General features: G+C 44.0%; 1 protein-coding gene across 3 annotated transcripts in view; it reads left to right on the top strand.

Moving 5' to 3' along the window:
- The window catches only part of llgl2 (LLGL scribble cell polarity complex component 2), a 64,203-nt gene extending 47,849 nt beyond the window's left edge, over positions 1-16,354 (top strand). For 2 of the 3 annotated variants that reach the window (XM_039739615.1, XM_039739616.1), the window contains exons 19-26: positions 1,307-1,473; positions 3,434-3,698; positions 7,474-7,627; positions 8,247-8,284; positions 11,588-11,635; positions 13,204-13,246; positions 14,822-14,883; positions 15,699-16,354. In XM_039739615.1, coding sequence (XP_039595549.1) covers positions 1,307-1,473; positions 3,434-3,698; positions 7,474-7,627; positions 8,247-8,284; positions 11,588-11,635; positions 13,204-13,246; positions 14,822-14,883; positions 15,699-15,703 — 782 coding nt within the window. In that variant the 3' untranslated portion in view covers positions 15,704-16,354. The remainder of the gene's footprint in view (positions 1-1,306; positions 1,474-3,433; positions 3,699-7,473; positions 7,628-8,246; positions 8,285-11,587; positions 11,636-13,203; positions 13,247-14,821; positions 14,884-15,698) is intronic. The other variant, XM_039739617.1, reaches the window with a different exon arrangement.
- The last annotated feature ends 2,477 nt before the right edge of the window (positions 16,355-18,831 follow it).

Raw genomic sequence — 18,831 nt, 5'->3', positions numbered from 1 at the left:
CACTTTTTGACATTGTTGTGTAGTCAGTCCTAGTCCTACCCATATACTGTAGGAATGTTTATAGAAAGCGGTACATGTAAAAGAAAATGAAATAATTTGGGCAAAAGCAACTATAAACCCCAAAAGAAGTCATCACTAACATGAGATTAGCTTGAAGAGCCCATCTTCACATTTGGACGAGTAATTTTGTTTTTATCATATAGGTAACCCACCATGGCAGGTTCTACACGGCTTCCTTATATCTGCATGAGAAGCCTGTTGGTGCTTCTGTGTCTTTTGGGGGGTGTTGAGGTTGCTAATTTCACATCATAATCGATTATACACCAGTGGAGAAAATCCACAAGCAGGCCAACCTGACAAACTGGGCCTGCACTCTTATCTGAACCAATATGTCCAAAGATCTGACCAGAAGCTCTACATTGAGATTATTTGATAAACACTCCGGCACACTTGAGCTAGTGGTGTGTGACTGAGCAGGTCCTTCCCAACTCAGCTTGGGTTGAGAGTGGAGACACAGCAGTGCCCCTGATTTCTCATCCGTCTCTCACTACAGATTATATCAGAAATTCTATCTGTTCTGGTTAAAACAATTTCTGTTTCCAAGTTCTGCGTGTCTGTGGCCTGCATCATCTGATTAATGATCTTAAATTGGCACTCCATTACAATCTTAAAATGCTTGCATCCTATTCTTATTTATGATTTTAACACTTGAAGTGAATCTCCTTTTTGAAACCAGAGATGCATGTGGTGGTGGCGCCCCCTCCTGTTCAGCAATGGTGTTTGGCTTACTGGAGCCCTTGACATGTACAACTAAAAATCTCATTGTACGCAACACAAGGTGAACTTTTCTTGATACCCAAAGGCCTACCCCTGTGTATATCAGAAAATTGTTTAATATAAGTAGCTGGAAATAATATAAAAATATATATATTTTAAAATATATTATTTCAGAAACATTTTTGAGCAAAGAAAGAAATCCTCAAATCTCCCAGGAATCTTTTTTTCTTTGCTCACTGTGTGATTTCCCCAGTTTAGTCTTATTAGAAGTTTTATGCCACTGTTCATTTTGTCACATTTTTCTTGTTGTCTGTTTATAATTGTGAGCAGAGTGGCGTTAATGTGCCCCCAATGAAAATGAGCAGGGCAGGAAGATCAATGTGCACCCATTGGGTCAGATTTCAGTTATTTCTGGTATAGCCTGTAACAACAATGCCATAACAATGTAAATCATTTAGCTTATACCTGCAAAAATGACATTTTGGAATTGCAATCAAATTCTGATGAGCTGCTGTATTCTCCTCTCTAGCAAAAGAGATCCAGTTGATGCACCGAGCGCCTGTGGTTGGAATTGTAATCTTGGATGGACATGGCGTGCCCCTTCCTGAACCACTTGAAGTAGCCCACGATCTTTCTCGCAGTCCAGACATGCATGGCTCACACCAGCTGCTGGTTATCTCAGAAGAACAATTCAAGGTAACAGACCCGTTCAAACGACGCTTAAAAATCATTTTGGAACTAAACACACGTGGGGTTCACAGCGGAAAGATTTGACATTAAACTAAAAATAGTAGTTTATATAATAGAGAAAAGGTGGTTTTTTGGTGGTAAAATAAGTGTGTATGAAAATGACTATTCTATTTGGTAGAACCCTAATTATCCGTGCCCCGATTTGCCGAGGTTCTGCGTTATCTGAGGCACACTACCTTTCTTATTAATTCATAAAAGCTTTGCCATGCATACTGTACCAAGCATGTTAGTGCTACACTTTTATTATCGACTCTACGGAGCGAGTGGCCAAAGAGCTGGTGACTCTGGGCATGTGGGCTTGACTCGCTCACCCTGTCCCGACTGCACCCCTTCACTACCGTCAGTGTGACGCCAGTGTTCACGTGCCCTGCTGTTTTTACACAGTGGTGAACTGCTGGTGGGAACTGAGAGCCCCCCCATCTGTGAGCAGCACAGAGACAGTGTCTTTACACATAGCGAGTGGTGCGCTTCCCTCTGCGCAGTGTCGCCAATACAGTGGCCATCCGCCTTTATCTGAGTTTCCAGCTATCTCAGGTTTTAATTTTGGATAATTGGCATTAGGAAAAATTGTTGTGATTAGACATTGATTCCACTGGATTTTTGTTTTTCCTCTCAAAAGTTTTATTTCCTGAAAGAGTTTTGCTTCATCCATCCATCCATTATCCAACCTGCTATATCCTAACTACAGGGTCACGGGGGTCAGCTGGAGCCAATCCCAGCCAACACAGGGCGCAAGGCAGGAAACAAACCCCTGCCCACTGCAGGATTTTTGCTTCATGCTGGACTCAAGTATAATTTCAGGTTGACTGCATCACAGAAAGTTGGAGAAACATGAAATCAAATTTTTAATCACTTAATAATGCTGACAAATTGCATCAGTTCGGTTGATGCCAATCTTGTGTTACTCGTTTCGGAGTCCAATAGTCGGCCGACATTTTAAGCCTTCCACTGGCTCTGACCCTCCTTTCCCATCCTTGCAGTGTCCGGTTCAAATCTTTCACCTTATTTGTCACTGACAGCAAGGGATTTATGTGCCCTGGAACCAAGTGTTTATGAAATGGCGAGTTCTTTTTTTAATGTCTCGAGATTCCTTAGCCAGGGCTGTTCAGTTTGCAAATGGGATATTTGAGCTGCGGTGCCTCCACTTGCAGATGACCACAGATGTTTAGGTTGAAGTTCTTGTACTGTGTATGTTGAGACTGGTGGACAGATGGCAAGGTGCTAGGAAAAATAGCTGGGGCACCAGCCAGGCTACGCTATTTTGGTGTCGTGTCGAAATAAAGCACGTTGGTAGGCTTGGGCCGAGGATCAGGCACATTGAGCTGAAAAAGTAATCGAGAAACGTAAATGCTTGTTAGCAGGAGCTCCGTCTCCGTTGCCTGTCTGCCCTGGATTGAGCCATCATCCTCCGGGGACTGACCTTTATGTATCCCAAAAGAAATAGGTGGAGCCTGCTCAGGGATGAAGGCGGGGCTTGGCTTCTCCCTTGGGCTGCCTCTCAGAACTGCAGGTGAACGAGAACACACTGTTAGCGACAGCTCCCTCTTTTGTCCCGGGGTGGTACTGCTTACCTTGAAGGAGCCAGGGAGGCGACTCCCCCGCCAAACATGCGTGACAACGTATAATTTTAATGTGAGATCAAAAAAGTGGGGGACTGAAATTTGTTTGTACATGATAGGTGATCTGAAGGTGATTTTTAGTGGTCAGGTAAGATCTACCCAAATGTATTCAAGAAGCAAAATCTTTATTTTCCAGTATTATTGGCTCACTGCTTGAGGGATTGTGGTTTGTGCCTTAAGATTTTGTTTTCTTAGGGATGATCGATTCTTTAAATGGTTTTACTGTCTCTAAAGATGATGATTAAAAAAAAGCAAATCTCTCTTCATCCTATTCTTTACCTGAACAGATGTTTACTTTACCCAAAGTGAGTTCAAAAACGAAGCTAAAACTGACAGCAACAGAGGGCTCCCGTGTTCGTAAAGTCTCTGTAGCGACCTTCATTAGCAGCAAGATGCCCGACCACAGTGAGACTGGCCTGGCCATACTCACCAACCAGGGGGATTTACATGTCATCTCACTGCCAGGCATCAAACCCCAGGTCCACTACAGCTGCATTCGCAAGGAGGACGTCAGTGGAATCGCTTCTTGTGTGTTCACTAAATACGGACAAGGTGAGTGTTTCACTGAAAATGGAGGCTGTGAGTAGAGGTGACCGACAGATGGCAAAGAAAGAAAGAAGTGGATGCTGTTTGCAGTAAAATTACAATTTTTAATAAGACATAACGGATGTGAAGAGATGGCCCTTCAAGTCCAGTGTAATTTGACATTTTCATTTGCTATTGTTCCCAAAGTGTCTTTGTTTCAGTATTGATAGCGCTCCAGTATGCTCATTTGCATTATTCTATTTTTGTAAAGTTTTTAAATTTACCTGCACCCAAGAAATATTTGGTAACATTTATGCAAACGTTTCCTGTGACCAGCATGTTAGCTGGTGTACCCTACTTAGTTTGCTCCGAATTTTAAACCCTTGTAACACGTCCGTTTTCTTATGCTGCCGAAGATTCAGCCCTTCAGTCTTTACTGGGAATTCATATTCTGCAGCCCTGAAATAAGTCTGGTCGGCTGACGTGCGGTGATCAGAACTGCACTCGGGAGAGTTCACGTGGCCTCACAAGTGCATGCTGCAGCTCTACACTAGACGCGTATGCCACATGACATGAAGCGTAGGCAACCGTCTTGTTAAACTCGCTAAGCACTTCTGTGCACTGCCTTCCTGAGGCCTGTAAGTGAGCACCTTGTCCAGCTTACTTGTATATCACAAATACAACATCTAAATTTGTATAACAGATGAAGACATGATAATAAGGATATAATGTGTCCTGAGGATAAAGCCAGATTTCACTTTTCAGTAGATTTATAGGGCCTGTAAAAAGTGTTCAACCCCTTGGACGTTTTATTGTTACACACCATTGAATCACAGATCACGGATTTAATTTGGCCTTTTGTGACACTGAGCAACAGAAAAAGACTCTTTAATGCCAAAGTGATACCCGATCTCTGCACAGTGGACTAAATTAATTACAAATATAAAACCCAAAATAACTGCATGTTAAGTGTTCACCCCTCAAAGTCAGTATGGTGTTGACACAGCCTTGAGTCTGCGTGCTCAGAGTCTCCGTCAACTCTGCCATTTGTCCCCGTGCTTTGGTGTCGTGGAGATCCTGAGTGAACAGCCTTTGTCAAGTCCAGTCACAGAGTGAGATCTGCACTCTGAGTCGGCCACTCCAGGACATTCACATGGTTGTTTTGAAGCCAATCCACTGTAGTTTGGGCTTCTTGTCTTCTCCCAAGGTGCAGATTTCTTGCAGACCCCTTCAGATTCTCCTCTAGGATTTCCTCATATTTTGCTGCATTCATTTTCTCCTCGCATGCCCTATCCTGGGCCTACTGCAGAGAAGCATCCCCACAGCCTGATAATGCCACCAGCATGCTCCATGGTGGGGATGGAGTGTTTACGATAAAGTGCAGCGTTAGGTGGCCTGCAGTCTGATAGTGAAAAGGCCCAGTTTTGGTCTCATGAGTCCACAGAACCTTCTTGCAGCCGACGTCCGAGCCTCCCGTGTGCCGAGATGTCCTGTGTGTTTTTGTTTTTTTTTCCTCCTTTGCTGCTCTCCCATAAAGCTGGGACTGCTAAAGCACCTGTCCACCGTAACCCCAGTGTCAGCCAGCATAGCTTGCGACTCCTTTAGAGTTCTCTGAGCCCTTACATGTCGTCTTTTTAAATTTTGTGGATGGCCTACTGTAGCCGATTTACAGCTGTGCCACGCTCGTCCCATTTCTTCACGACTGACTTAGCTGGATGTTCACTCACTGACTTCATGGTGTTGCTTGCAGTGAAGGATCAACTGATAGCCTCAGACAAGTGATCTCCATTGAACAGATTATGTGGCATTTAAAACCGATGGGCTGCAGCGGTGATGATTTAGGTGGGCAAAGTGAAAGGGGAGATTCTCTACATATAATCTTCATTTGGATCTTGATCTTTGTTTGTCCACGAATGAATTAGCAGAAGAAGCACTAGATGGCAGTAGAGAGACAACTAAAACATAGGCATTGCATTAAGAATCTCCTCCAGGCTTATACTACTGAAGACTGTAGTACGCCAGTCACACCTCAAAACACAGACATTCAAACTAAACAAATTGTTGTGCTTTAAATTAACTAAAGAGATCTTCATTTAGATCTTGATCTTTGTTTGTCTGCGAATTCCACGCATGCGTAGACCACCTTCCAGTTTAGTACGTTGTTGTTACTCACGGATGTCAACAATGTGCCGGAATAACGAGAGGGGTGGTGGGCAGTGTTACGCTGGTTAGCTCCTGAGGCCTGGTTAGAGAATGAGATTGCAGAAGATAAAAGGTACGTGTCTACGTAACATATGAATGAAAGACAGACAGTGGATAAAATGAATGACAACGTAACAGCATGTTCTGGAAATTATTATTGTTACGTTGTATCCGGCAAGTGCTGCGTGTCTCACAGGTGTACCGTGGCTTGCTCACATGTCAGTGAAGTGATCTCTATTTATGCTTTAAAAGAGCCTGGATACCCATGTGTCCCCCTTTTATAACCATTGCTCCGTGTATATTGCCTTACTCTTTGGATTGCCACAAAGCAACCTGCGAGATTGGAGAAAGGTTGAGAAGACATCGTGAGAGGAAACGACAGCGTTGTGAAAACGAGACGGACTGTGAATGGACAGAAGCAGAAATGCTCCTACACCACCACATAATTACGATTTGGACAGTAATGTCGAGTAGGCCGTTCTTATCAAATCAATGTCCAAGGGTTTTCTTTTGTAATTTTGTTTCCCTTATAAAAAATCATAATGCTGTGCGACAAAGGGCCCAGTTCACGACTGGCAGCCGCGTTTAAACAGGGAGCCCTTCACAGACAACTTTAACATGCGCAACGTAGTTGGGCACACATGGCTAGTACTTAATAATCTTTTGTGTTTTATATTTTTAAATCAATTTAGACCACTTTGCAGAGGTGTTGACATTAAAGAGTGTTTTTTTTCCCCCCCTGTTGTTCGGAGTCAAAACAGCCAAATTCAATCCACTGTGAGTTGGATGTTTTCACATTTTTTTGCTGTACAACACTAAGGGAGCGATTCCTTTGTAAAGGCACTGCGTAGGCACCTGCCTGTCACGTTTCTCTTCTACATCACGACAACTGGCTCTTTGTTTAAGTGCACATCATCTTCTTTGCTAGTTGTACCCCCTACTGGTTATCTCCATCTTCAGGTTTCTAGTTTTGCTTGGATTCATTCATTCATTTGTATTAACTACGTGAACTTGGCCTGCCTTAAGCTCTCTGCATCTCCTGCAAGCCTCCTTGATGAAAGCTTCTGTGACTTTAGTGAAAAGAGAAAACCATAATCCTAAAAAAACCAACTCTGCACTGGCACATTAATACAACAGACTTGAATTGCTTCAGTAACTTCTGTATTACACAAACTAAAAATAACAGCTCTGTCAAAGCCACTGCATCTCATGTTGTTTTTTCTTCTCTAGTCTAAAAAGTTGAATCTCGGTTTGGCAAATTTGTGTAACGTTTCTCTTTGCTACCACAACTAATTCATTCACTCCTTTTAAGTAGCTGTTGGAATTAACAGTCAAAGTTGTAAAACATTAAGGGTTACAAAAGCACAATATGGGGTGGTGACAGTGGCACAAGATAGCAGCTGGTGTACAACATCATTTAATAAATCATCACAAAAGGATGTTACTACATGATGGGACAAAACAAACCAAACCACCTTTCCAGTCAATACTGGGTCTGACGCAACTTTAACAATTTATGGAGCTCTTCAGTGTTGTCACATAAGGAGCTCACAGCTAAATAACGATTAGAAATGAAAACGAACAATTGTTATCTTTGTAGGGTTTTACCTGATCTCCCCCTCGGAGTTTGAGCGTTTCTCCTTGTCAGCCCGATGGTTGGTGGAGCCGCGTTGCTTAGTGGAAATTCCTCGTTCTGCTGCTGAAAGGTCTTTGAGGAGGAGAACTGCTGCTGAAGAATCTCCTGATGACACAAGGTAATTGTGCGGACCTGACGAGTGGCGCTCGGTGCAATATACGCTGTGTAATCTCTCCATCTGGACACTCGCATTATTCTGCTACTGAATTTAATGGCAAAATTATGAAAAAAAGTCAGTTCTAGCAGCTCAGAACAAGTCAGCCACCTGAAGCCAAGCCTTGCCTGGCCTGGCCAGTGCTTGGAAAAGCTTGGGTTGCTGCTGGAAGAGGGGTTGGTGAGGCCAGCAGGGGGCGCTTTACCCTGTGATCTGCGTGTGGATCCCAATGCAGTGGTGGTAACACAGTGCGGACTCTCCCTGGGCATCCTTTGTAAAGAGTAGGGTGTATCCCAATGTCCAGGCTAAATTGCCCACCACGGCTTAGTCATTCCAGGCCCCTAGTCATCCCCTGTCCCTAACCTAAAAGCCAAGGTGTGTTAGTGTAATAATGGCTGGCATCGCATCATCCAGGTGGGTGCTGCACATTAGTGATGGTCAAAGTGGCACCCAACCCACTGTGTAAAGCACTAGGAGTAGTGAGAAAAGGTGCTATATAAAATGTAAGGAAGAATGATAATAATTATTACTGTACTGTATTTATTAGCAAAGCAGTCAGTAATGATTGTAATGTCTCTTTCAGGGAATCCCGACTGCACAGTAACAGAACTACAGAGGACGGTAGGTTTTCAGCTTTGTTTCCCAGGCTTGTGTATTTGAAGGCACCCTGTACAATATGGTGTGTGTGCGTGCGTCTTTGGATTGTGATTTGAGGCCGGTCAACAGCATACAGTTAAACACACAACTAGCAGTTTGGGGAAGAAAGGCACATAACCCGAGTGATGTTTCAGTTCTGCTGGTGGTTTACTCTCCTCGTGGACGACCACAAGCAGCAGCGCTCTAAAGACACTGGAAACGGAGCCCAGTCTTGTCCTAGAATGACCCGATTCTCCAGGCCAGGATTACCAGATTCCTCCATGCTGTTAGGCTCAGTGCTTGGAAACTTTATTTTTTTTTTCAGTCACCCAGCACACACTTGCCCTCCTACTATCCAGAAAATTCCAAAACATTCCACCTACCTGGCCTTCAAGGTGACGGTTAAAAATACATTTAAAAAAAAAAAAAAAATCTTGTCTGAAGATTTTAATAGGCACTTTTTAAATATGGAGCAACATTAAAATTGGATATAAATTGTATGCACGGTTGTATTTTAGCTGAGTTGATAAAGTACAGGCCGTCCCCGTGTTAAAGACAACTCATACCTACGAACAGACTGCCATAAAGCCCATCGTCTTTAAAGTTTGAAGACGCTCGACACGACGGTCGCGCGCACACGACGCTCACGCTGCTGCGTTTTGTTGTTCAGGCGTTCAGCGTGTGTCACTGCACGGTTGCAGAATCCCCCTAAAGTTTTTCCTTCGCCTTTACATATCAATCTTACAGAGATTTCCAGTTGTGCCATTTCTTGCTATGAATTTACACACGTTTGGTGATTTCTGGACTGTGTAGGTGCGGGTAGCGCATGCTTTTAACGCACAGGACTTTGCACGTACAAACTTCTGGAGGCGCGCGATTTCTGACACGAGGGTCCACATGTGCCGTAGCGTACTGTCACGACAATTCCTAATAACAAACGCACGTGCCACAGCACTTCGCGACACTCATTAAAACATTGAGCAGCCTCATTGGTTTGTCGTCTCGTAGAAGGAGCCATCAGAGTTCAGATTGCGTTGATGTTATTACTGCGAGTGTGTATGCATAGAGAGGTCAAATATTATAAACTGAGACAAACCTCTGACTGCATGACGTTAAATGAGACGAGGGCAAGGGATAAAACTATTTCTAAAGCTTTGAGTGCACAGTAGGCACAAGAATTGTGAAATGGAAGACACCTGAAAGCACCAGGCCTCCTCTTAGAGTTGGCTGTCCAGCCAAACTGAGTAACCCAGTAAGCAAAATTTATAAAGCGCCTTTCACAGATGTGACATCACAACGCTCTGTACAACAAAAAACACATACAAGTTCCATCCAAACATAACAAAACAAGAGAAATAAAAAGAAAAAATGAAATCTAAAAATAAACAAAAACTCCAAGCAGAGACGACTCCAAAAATGTCTTCAGTTGCTTACTAAAAGAGTCAACGTGACTCGGCCGTGCGCAGTGCCAACTGAAGGCCATGCCAAAGCCTTGGAGCAGCGGACTGAAACTTACAGACCCTATGTAGCTTAAGTCGGGTACGAGGGATGACTAAGGGGCATTGCTGCCCACACCCAAGTGCCCGGCAGGCTGTATGGCACTAATATAACTTAGCTTCAAAATTTTAAAATGAATTCTGTAATAAACCGGAAGCCAGTGCAATGCATACAAAATGGGGGAGTAATGTGAGCCCTCCGGCTTGATTGAGTTAAAAGCCTAGCAGCTGCATTTTGGGAAGAAGGACCAGGGAGGCAACCAAGAGCCCAGTGGTCACTCTAACAGAGCTTTAGAAGATGGCAAAACCTGTCGGAAGGACAACCATGGTGGCAGCATTCCATCAATCAGGCGTTTATGGTAAAGTGGCTGGAGGGGAAGCCACCTTTGAGTAAAAGACGTATGACAGCCCACCTGGAGTCTGAGAGCACAGAGTGGCAGGACACAAATTGTTCACTTTGTGAAGAAGCGCTACGACTGGCGAAGACCAGGCACTGCTCATCACCTGCCTAATCCCATCCTTACAGTGAAGCGTGGCACTGGCAGCATGAGCATCATGCCATGGGGGTGCTGGGACAGGGAGACTAGTCAGAACTGAGGGAAGGATTTTGAATTAATCAACGCTGCAGAGTGCATGCCACCTCAGACTGGGGCGGACGTTACAATGACCTGCAGCATACAGTCAAGGTGCCACTGGGAGTGGCTTCTGGACAAACCTCTTGAGCGACCTCGAGTGGGTCAGACTTCAACCCAACAAAACATCTGTGGAGAGACGTGAAGATGGCAGTTTACAGACTCTCACCATTCAATCTGCATCTCTCTATTATAAAAGGAAATCCTGGGACGAGACTTTCTCGGAGATCATTTCAGGTCCCGCGAGATGAGACTTTTTGCCAAGAGATTTTGACAAGTCCCACCCTCCTGTCAAACATTGACAACCACGCCCACAGTCCACTCACTTCTCATTCGTGTGAATGCTATTGTCGGAGACCGTTCCAAGCGGGGTCGGAAATAAAAGACAAAGAGTAGAAAACAAAGTAGAACGTCGTAAAGAGGTTCAAAAACGTTGTTGCGATACACATACAGAGCAGGTTAGAGATTATGAACGTATTAAAATTCAAAAGTGTCAGAAAACTGGTAGTAAAGATCACATTAGTGCTAACAAACGGAAGTTATTACTCGGTGAAATAACGGAGCAGCGAAAAGAAATCAAATATATGGACATGGGTGATATGACAGAAGTATGTAGACATTGTTTGGATTTAAACTTTAAGTCAGAGACTTGTAGATCGTCTAATTGTTGCCATCAGGGAGAAGTCGTGTTTCTTCCCAATGAAGAGGCCTACCACGAGAATTAAAAGATTTGTTGTTTGGTTAAAGTGAAATCCACTTAAGTGGCTGGCGCATAGCGCAGGCTGGGGGCTTGGCGAGTGAAGCCCCCTTCTCTGTGAAAAATCCAAGTCTGCCCGACTAACGGCCACCTGGCCCAGGCCTGCAGAATTCCACAGTGTATGACAAAGCAGTCACGTCGATGACCCGTTGGTCAGATGAACTCTGTTGTCTATTAGTCTTAGTTTAATATGCTCACACTTAAGAAGCTAATATTTCTATGCACATCTGCTGACTTGTCATATATCTGAATATTTGTCTCTTTCTCTCTCCATATGAAATGCTATGTGCTTCATTTTTAACTCGCTCAATCTAATAATTGGTGTGCTGCTATGGCCTTGTTAGGGATACCACACCACAGTAAGGTGTTTTTTGTTTTTTTTTTTTTTTTTTTTCCCCCGCAGCAGAGACGTCTCCCGGTGTGATGGAGCACGCCTTACTCAATGATGAAGGTAAGTAACGCACGCGCCTGCTGCACTACAAGCTCACCTCGCGTCTGTAGACCCTGCCGAGGCTCCGTCCGACTCCCGTTACCCCTGTAGAGTTGTCCTTGGGTCCTGGCTTTGAGCAGAGTGAACTTGTTTGTTTTGCTTGCCCTCCCGAGTGACCAACTCTAACACTACTGGCCTCCCACTTCTTCTTCTTCTTGTTCTTCTTGTCGTCGGTTGCAACAGTTTAGCGGACAAGAAATTGAAAGGACAGACAAATACGGAGTTAAACAAACAAACTAGCAATGAGGACTCGGCCGCTTGCTTGAGACCCGATGTGGTCGGTTTGCAGTTTTTTTGTTTTGAGCCACACATTTCTAAATTACAATCAAAAGCTGGATGTGCTAAAGGTAGAGCTACAGAATAAGGAATTCCCTTCTCAAAAAGAGCAACACGGTGTTACTCTGCAGGCGCTTTCCCACCACAGGGACTTTTTTCAGTAACCACAGACTTTTTAGAAACTTTTGAACTTTTGTCACATTCCCAGTGTACAGGGTGGTCCAGATCTAATCATGCAATTTTCATTACGTTATAACTTAAGTTTATTACATAGAAAATCACCCAAAATATCCTGGACCATCGAAGTGTGCGAACTGACGACATGAAGAATCGTCTTTGCGCCAAACTGGAATCGTCACCGCATAAATCAGTCATCCAGACGATCTGGATCTGCATTATTAGATCTGGACCACCCTGTAGAAACTCGGGCCACTTGCAGTTCCTGGTATTTTTTTTTTTTAGCTCCTACTCCAGGGTGTGTGCTTGTCGTTCAACCAGGAACTGTCATGGCTGGGGCACAAGGGATGAACTGGTACCATTTTACATATTTGTTAAGTTTGGCCTTTGGAGAGCCGTTGGTAAAGATGGCGGGCTGCGTCACTCTCTGTAGCCTCCTCCTTGGTGCTCTGTGCCAGGCACCGCATTGAAGCCCCATGAGGATGGGATCACTTTGGAGTAACGAGGTGCAGGGGTCCCCTGTAAACTCCTAATCGTGCCACATTTCACACCACATCACTCTTCATAGCCACCTACCTGGTGCGCCACATCATACACAGGAAGTGGGGACCACCCGCCAACCATTCTCCCAACCTCCCAAACCCCCCCACCCCATTTATTGCTTTGGGCACGGCGCATTAGGGAGGAAGTCGTAGAGAGTGCTGTGGTGTGAAGCCAGCCATGTTTGGGAGTTGAGGACCCCCTTCCCACTTCTTGCTTTGATGTCAACATGCCCTCACTTCACATCTTTTTTACATTAAGGTCCCAGTGCCTGTTGGGATGCAATGGGAAAGCAACACACAAAATTGGCCTGAGACCACAAGCAGGCCAGGGGCCTACAATGTCCAGGAACTCATTGGTTACTGAAAATAAAAGTTTCTGCTGTGGGGAAACACCTGATGACAGATGGGGAGGCACCGGCGATGCCCTCGAAAGCTGACCAGCTGGCATAAAGCGAAGGCAGGTTAGCGTTACCATTGCCGTGTGCTCCGTAGTTCTCAGGAGGACTTCATGAAGTTAATCTTTTTGTATTACAGCAGTACTGATGGAAATCCAGACGTCTTTGGAGGGGGACCGAAGGTGAGTATCGCTTTTTAGAATCTCAAAACTTTAAATGCACATACAGAACGAGTCTGAGCCCTGTAGGTAGCCATAATAATAAAAGACCCCCGTTTATATGCACAGACTGTGCCCTCAGAAGGACCGCAGACCCCTTCACTTTGTTCACACTTTATGTTGCAGCCTTCAGCTAAAATCATTTAAAATGTTTTTTTTGTCCCCCAAATCGATCAACACTCAATACCCCAGAATGTCCAAGTGAAAAAAAGAGTTTAGGAATTTTTGCAAATTTTATTAAAAAATAAAAAGCTACAAATCTCACACAAGTGTCCAAACCCTTTCCTCCAGACTTCGTCAAAGCCACTCCAGGCTCGAGTCGTCTTGGGTGTGACGTGATAAGCCTGACGCATCTGGATTTGGGGGGCTTTCTGCTGCTCCTCTCTGCACAGCCTCCGATGGAGACCCTCAGTGGACGATTATTTTCAGTCTCTTTACAGATGTTCAGTTGGGGTCAAGTCTGGGCAGCTCAAGGACATTTACAGAGTGGTCCCTATTTGAAGGTGACAGTTGGAGGTCCAGAGCGCACGGAGGAGGTTTTCTCTGTTCAGCTCTCCCTTGACCCCCCTGACTAGTCCCTCAGTCCCTGATGCACACACCGCCATACTTCACTGTTGGACTGGAGTTGTTCAGGCTGGCTTCCTCCAGACATGACGCTAATCCTGGTTTCATCAGACCAGAGACTCCTGTTTCAATGTTGGAGGATCTTTCAGGTGACTTTTTGCAAACTCTCTGGGGAGAGGCTTCTGACTGGCCACTGTCATCAAGCCCAGAGTGTTAACAGTGATGGCTGTCCTTCTGGAAGTTTCTGCCATCTCCACTGAGAGTTTCTCCAGAGCTCGGCTAGAGTGCTCGTTGGATTCTTGGTCACCTCTCTTACCAAGACCCTTCTCCCCTCATAACTGCTCAATTTGGACAGCATGAGGGAAGTCGTGGTTGTTCCAAATTTACTCCATTTAAGATGTATGGAGGCTGCTGTGCACTTGTGAACCTTCAGTGCTGTAGAAATGTTTTGTTGCCTTCCCAAGATCTGTGCCTTGACACCATCCTGCCTCTAAGCTCTGCTGACAATTCCTCCAGCCACATGGCTTGGTACCCCCTATAGACAGTGATGTGCCCATCTAAATGCTATCCTATTGATGGAGTTGACCACAGGTGGACCCCAAGTTGTAAACACATCTCAAGGACCACTGAAGGCACCTGACCACAATATGGAGGGCCACAGCAGAAGAGAAATGAAGAGATTTCAGTCTTTGATTTCTAATGTTAAGTCGCAGGCCTTTCTGGCCACATGTTCTCTCTTTGTCATTATGGGTTATTGAGTTTAATATTGGGATACTGAATTTAAAATTAAACCTACAACATGAAAAGAAGTGTGCAGAAGGTGAAGGGGTCTGAATGTGCATCGAGTCCACTGTAAGTGAAGGCGACTCGACTCGGTAAAATGACTTAAAGAGCGTCGAGCGTCTGTAAATCTTCTTCCTTGTTGAGACCCCGAGCAGGGCTGACGAGCTTCATTTCTTTTCTTTTTGTAAACAGGAGTCGAACAGAAAAGAACACAACAAGACCGTCTGGAAATGTGAAAATGATGGCCAATGGAGGTGAGGCAAAGCCTGCCAAGTGTGAGATGAAGACGTGAAGCGTGCCGGGACTTTGATAGGAGCTGAGAATTAAAGGCACAGCGCGCCTGTCGTGTGTGTGTGTGTATATATATATATATATATATATATATATATATATATATATATATATATATATATACATACATACATACATACATATACAGGGGGTCCAGATCTAATAATCCAGATCCAGATCGTCTGGATGACTTTGATTTATGCGGGGATGATTCCAGTTTGGCGCAAAGACGATTCTTCATGTCATCTGATCTCGCACTTCTCGATGGTCCGGGATTTTTTGGGTGATCTTCTATGTAATAAACTTAATAAGTTAGAGCGTAATGAAAATATTATATATATATATGTATAAACATGATAACTTTGGTCAACCAAATTTTGCACAATTATTCAGTATAAAACAGACTTCTATTAACTTTTGAGCTTTTTCTGCTAACCAGAAGGGGTAACTTACCTTTTTAATTCACGCAGCTGCAGAGTCCAATTTATTCAACGTTCCTTTCATAATAATTGTTCAATATGTTATTAATTTGATTTGTTGTTGATGGCTCTTTAATGTGCGTAATATAAAAATGTAATCCTTGTCTTGCAGTTTACTCCTCAGATATCCATCCCCATATCCGAGTATGCCTGACGGACTCAAACGTTCCCCGAGTACCCAATGGCTTTGTCTTTGCATGGAGCAGAGCTGGGCTGCGTTTTGTTTTTTGTGAGATTTTCATGAAGTCGCTTACTTGGTGTTTGACTTTCACTTTTTTCTTTTCCTCTCTCCCCTGCAGAGTAACCGACGCCTTGGCTGCCAGCTTTCTGATGCCATAACACTACTGAACGCTGCCCTGAAGGAGGCCCTTTGCTTTCTCTGATCCCACACAGCAGGAGCCCCTCAGAGCGACCCGCACGCCAGCCTCAGTGCCTCACCAAACGTCCGCGATACCCCGACATCCTACCCCCGTACCTGAACCCGGGTTGCATTAAAAAAAAAAAAAAAAAGTATATTTTGCACAATTTCTCTTGAATTGCGAAAGGAGGACTTTAACAAAACAAGACTGCGTGTGGCCTGCCAGCGTGTGCCCACCGTCTGTCCGTCCTCACTGCGTTACGCAGCCCGTCTTTTACTTTACCGATTTTTGAATTGGGTGTGATCCGTTTTTTTTTTTTTTCACAATGGAAATACAATTTAGGAATGTATCTTTTTAATAAGAGCGTTTTAGATAATTTTTTAATATATGTAAACAAATTGATTCATTTTTACTTGGGCTTTTGGGTGGCTGCTATACCCTTTTAGTACTCAACAAGGACATATTTTGGTACTCTGTATAAAATGTGGGTATTTTAGTGTCACATAGATTCTATTTTTTTTAGTAAACATGACAAAAAATTATAATTTCACACTACAGCCTACTGATTAAAAAAAAAAATAAATGTTTTAACAGAATACTTGGATGTGAGTTATTTTGATGTTGGTGGTTTTTCAGCGTAAAGATTTGAATGGAGAAATGGCCAAGCGGATACCATAAAGAAGAGCTGGTCAGGGATTATTGCAGGTACCTGAAACGAAATTCTAAATAAGAAGTCTTGGAAGGAGACGAGACGCGACCTTCTCAGAGAGACACTTTCACATCCTGCAAGACGAGACTTTGTGCCAAGAGACTTAACAATGGAAATAAAAGACAAAGAGTAGAACGTCATAAAGAATTCAAAACCGTTGGTGCGATACACATGGGGAGCAGGTTAGAGATAATGGAAGTACGAAAATTCGAAAGTCTCAAAAAAATGATAGTAAAGATCGCATTGGCTAACAAACGGAAATTATTACTCGGTGAAATAACAGAACAGCGAAAAGAGATCGAATATATTGTTCAGATTTAAACTTTAAGTTGGAAACTTGTAGATTGTCTAATTCATGTTGTCATTAGAGGGGAAAAAAAAAAAAAGTAAAAAAGTAGTGTTTCTTCCCGATGAAGAGGTCTATCCACGAGAGTTAAGAGATTTGTTGTTTGGTGAAAGTGAACTCTACATACGTGAGTGGCAGAGATGCGAATTTGCTGGTGCGTAGCGCAGGCAGGGGGTGTTGGCAAGCAAAGCGAGCAGAGGGTGAAGCCCCCTAGTAATAATAAAAAAAAAATTATGATTATCGGGCAACACTTCAGATCAGGAACCACACTTAATGCAGACTGTTAGGGGACAAGAAGGCCGCATCACTTTACACGACTTTTCCAGCAGTTCCCGGTCACACATTTCACTTATGTAACCTTAGGGAGTTGGAGGCGGTCAGAGGAGCGAGTCCTACAAACCTGCCGACTCGTCCACCTCACCGGCCACTCAGTCCAGTGGGTTTGTGTGTGTGTGTAAGAGACGACCATCCGTGAAATACAATAACAAATCATGGAGCTTACAAGGAAGGAGGGCCAAACTGAAGAGAGAGCCGTCTGTCTGATGGCCCACAGTGAAAGTGGAGAAGGGCAGCGATTTGCAGCCGATGATGGCGGATGTCAACAGCGTTCAGGTTTGGGGACACAATGAGACTGGACGGGTCTTTTTCCCCATTTTGGGTTGTGTCCTGTAAAAACAAAAAGCAGGAGGGTGTATCGTCGGTCTCACTGGGCTCCAGTATAATGCTAGTGTGTGTACATCTGCGTATACGATGCAGATCTAGTATATTAAACGTAAAACTAAGTTGTAGTTAGGAAGAGGCCAAATTTAAAAAGTGTGTCTTTAGGAGTTTGAATGAAACAAAAAAAATTAAAAAGTCCACACTTGTAACCTGATATTCAAGCACTTTGAGCGACATTATTTGTATGAAAATGTGCAATAGAAATAAATGATGTTGACATGTCGCGAAGGGTAACCGCTGATGGCCGCCTCGCCACTACTGTTAAGTTTGGCTTGAAGAGAAGATCATTAGAAGGTCGGAGGCTACGACTTGCACTGTAGGGAGACGGGCCTTCACAATTATAGGAAGGAGCAGATTATTGAAGGCTTTACACACCATTAGCAGTTTGTTTAAAGTTGATTCTAAAAGACACGGGTGACCAGTGCAGTGACGCTACCACTGGTGTGATGTGCTCAGACTTTGTTTCAAGTTGAGATTCTGGTATCGTCCTCAGGTAGTCCCGTTAGGAGTGCATTGCAGTAATCGGGTCGACTAAAAACAAAACTCTGAGCATCTTGCACCGTTTTAACCCAGGGGGTCCCCAATTCCGGTCCTGGAGGACCACCGTGGCTGCAGGTTTTCATTCTAACCCTTTTCCCTTTTTTCTGCTAATTAACTTTTTAAATTCATTTTAATTGACTCGTTTAAGATTTGTTCCTCTGAGTTGCTTCGTTTCTTTCCTTAAACGGCACCCAAACAGAAACGAAATGTGAAGCGAGGGAGCCAACAGAAGACCAACTAAGTCAGGGCCTCAAACTCCAACCAGTTGCTTAATCAGGCGCCAACTCTTGTCGTTAATTAAACTCGTCCTTTAATTCCACGGCTTGTTGCTGCTCTCATTGTGCAATAGCAGACATTTACGAAATGTTCTCTTTTCTACCAGCAGCACTGTTAAAGAAAGATGACCACAAGACATTTTATGATCAGCTATTGTACGAGGCACACCCGTTGTTTTGGCTCATTTTTTATTTCATAATTGTTTGGCTGCTAATTAAGGAAGAGGAAACAATGAAGGGGTCCGAGTCTTCAGGAGCAAGTCAATTTAAAATGAATTCAAAAGCAGTTAATTAGCAGCAAAAACAGGTCACCAATTAATAAAAGGGCTGGAATGAAAACCTGCAGCCACTGCGGTCCCCCTAGGACCAGAGTTGGGGACCCCTGTTTAAACCTCTGCAATGTTCCTTAAATGGAAGGTGAATGTGAGATTGGAGTCCATGATGACCCCTCACTGCTTCACCTCGGCCTGGACTGTTAGTGCC

This window comes from Polypterus senegalus, chromosome 17, assembly GCF_016835505.1.
Source record: "Polypterus senegalus isolate Bchr_013 chromosome 17, ASM1683550v1, whole genome shotgun sequence".
NCBI classification, from domain to species: Eukaryota; Metazoa; Chordata; class Cladistia; order Polypteriformes; family Polypteridae; genus Polypterus; species Polypterus senegalus.
Note: the sequence above shows the minus strand (reverse complement) of the source record. Positions and strands in the feature narration are given on the sequence as shown.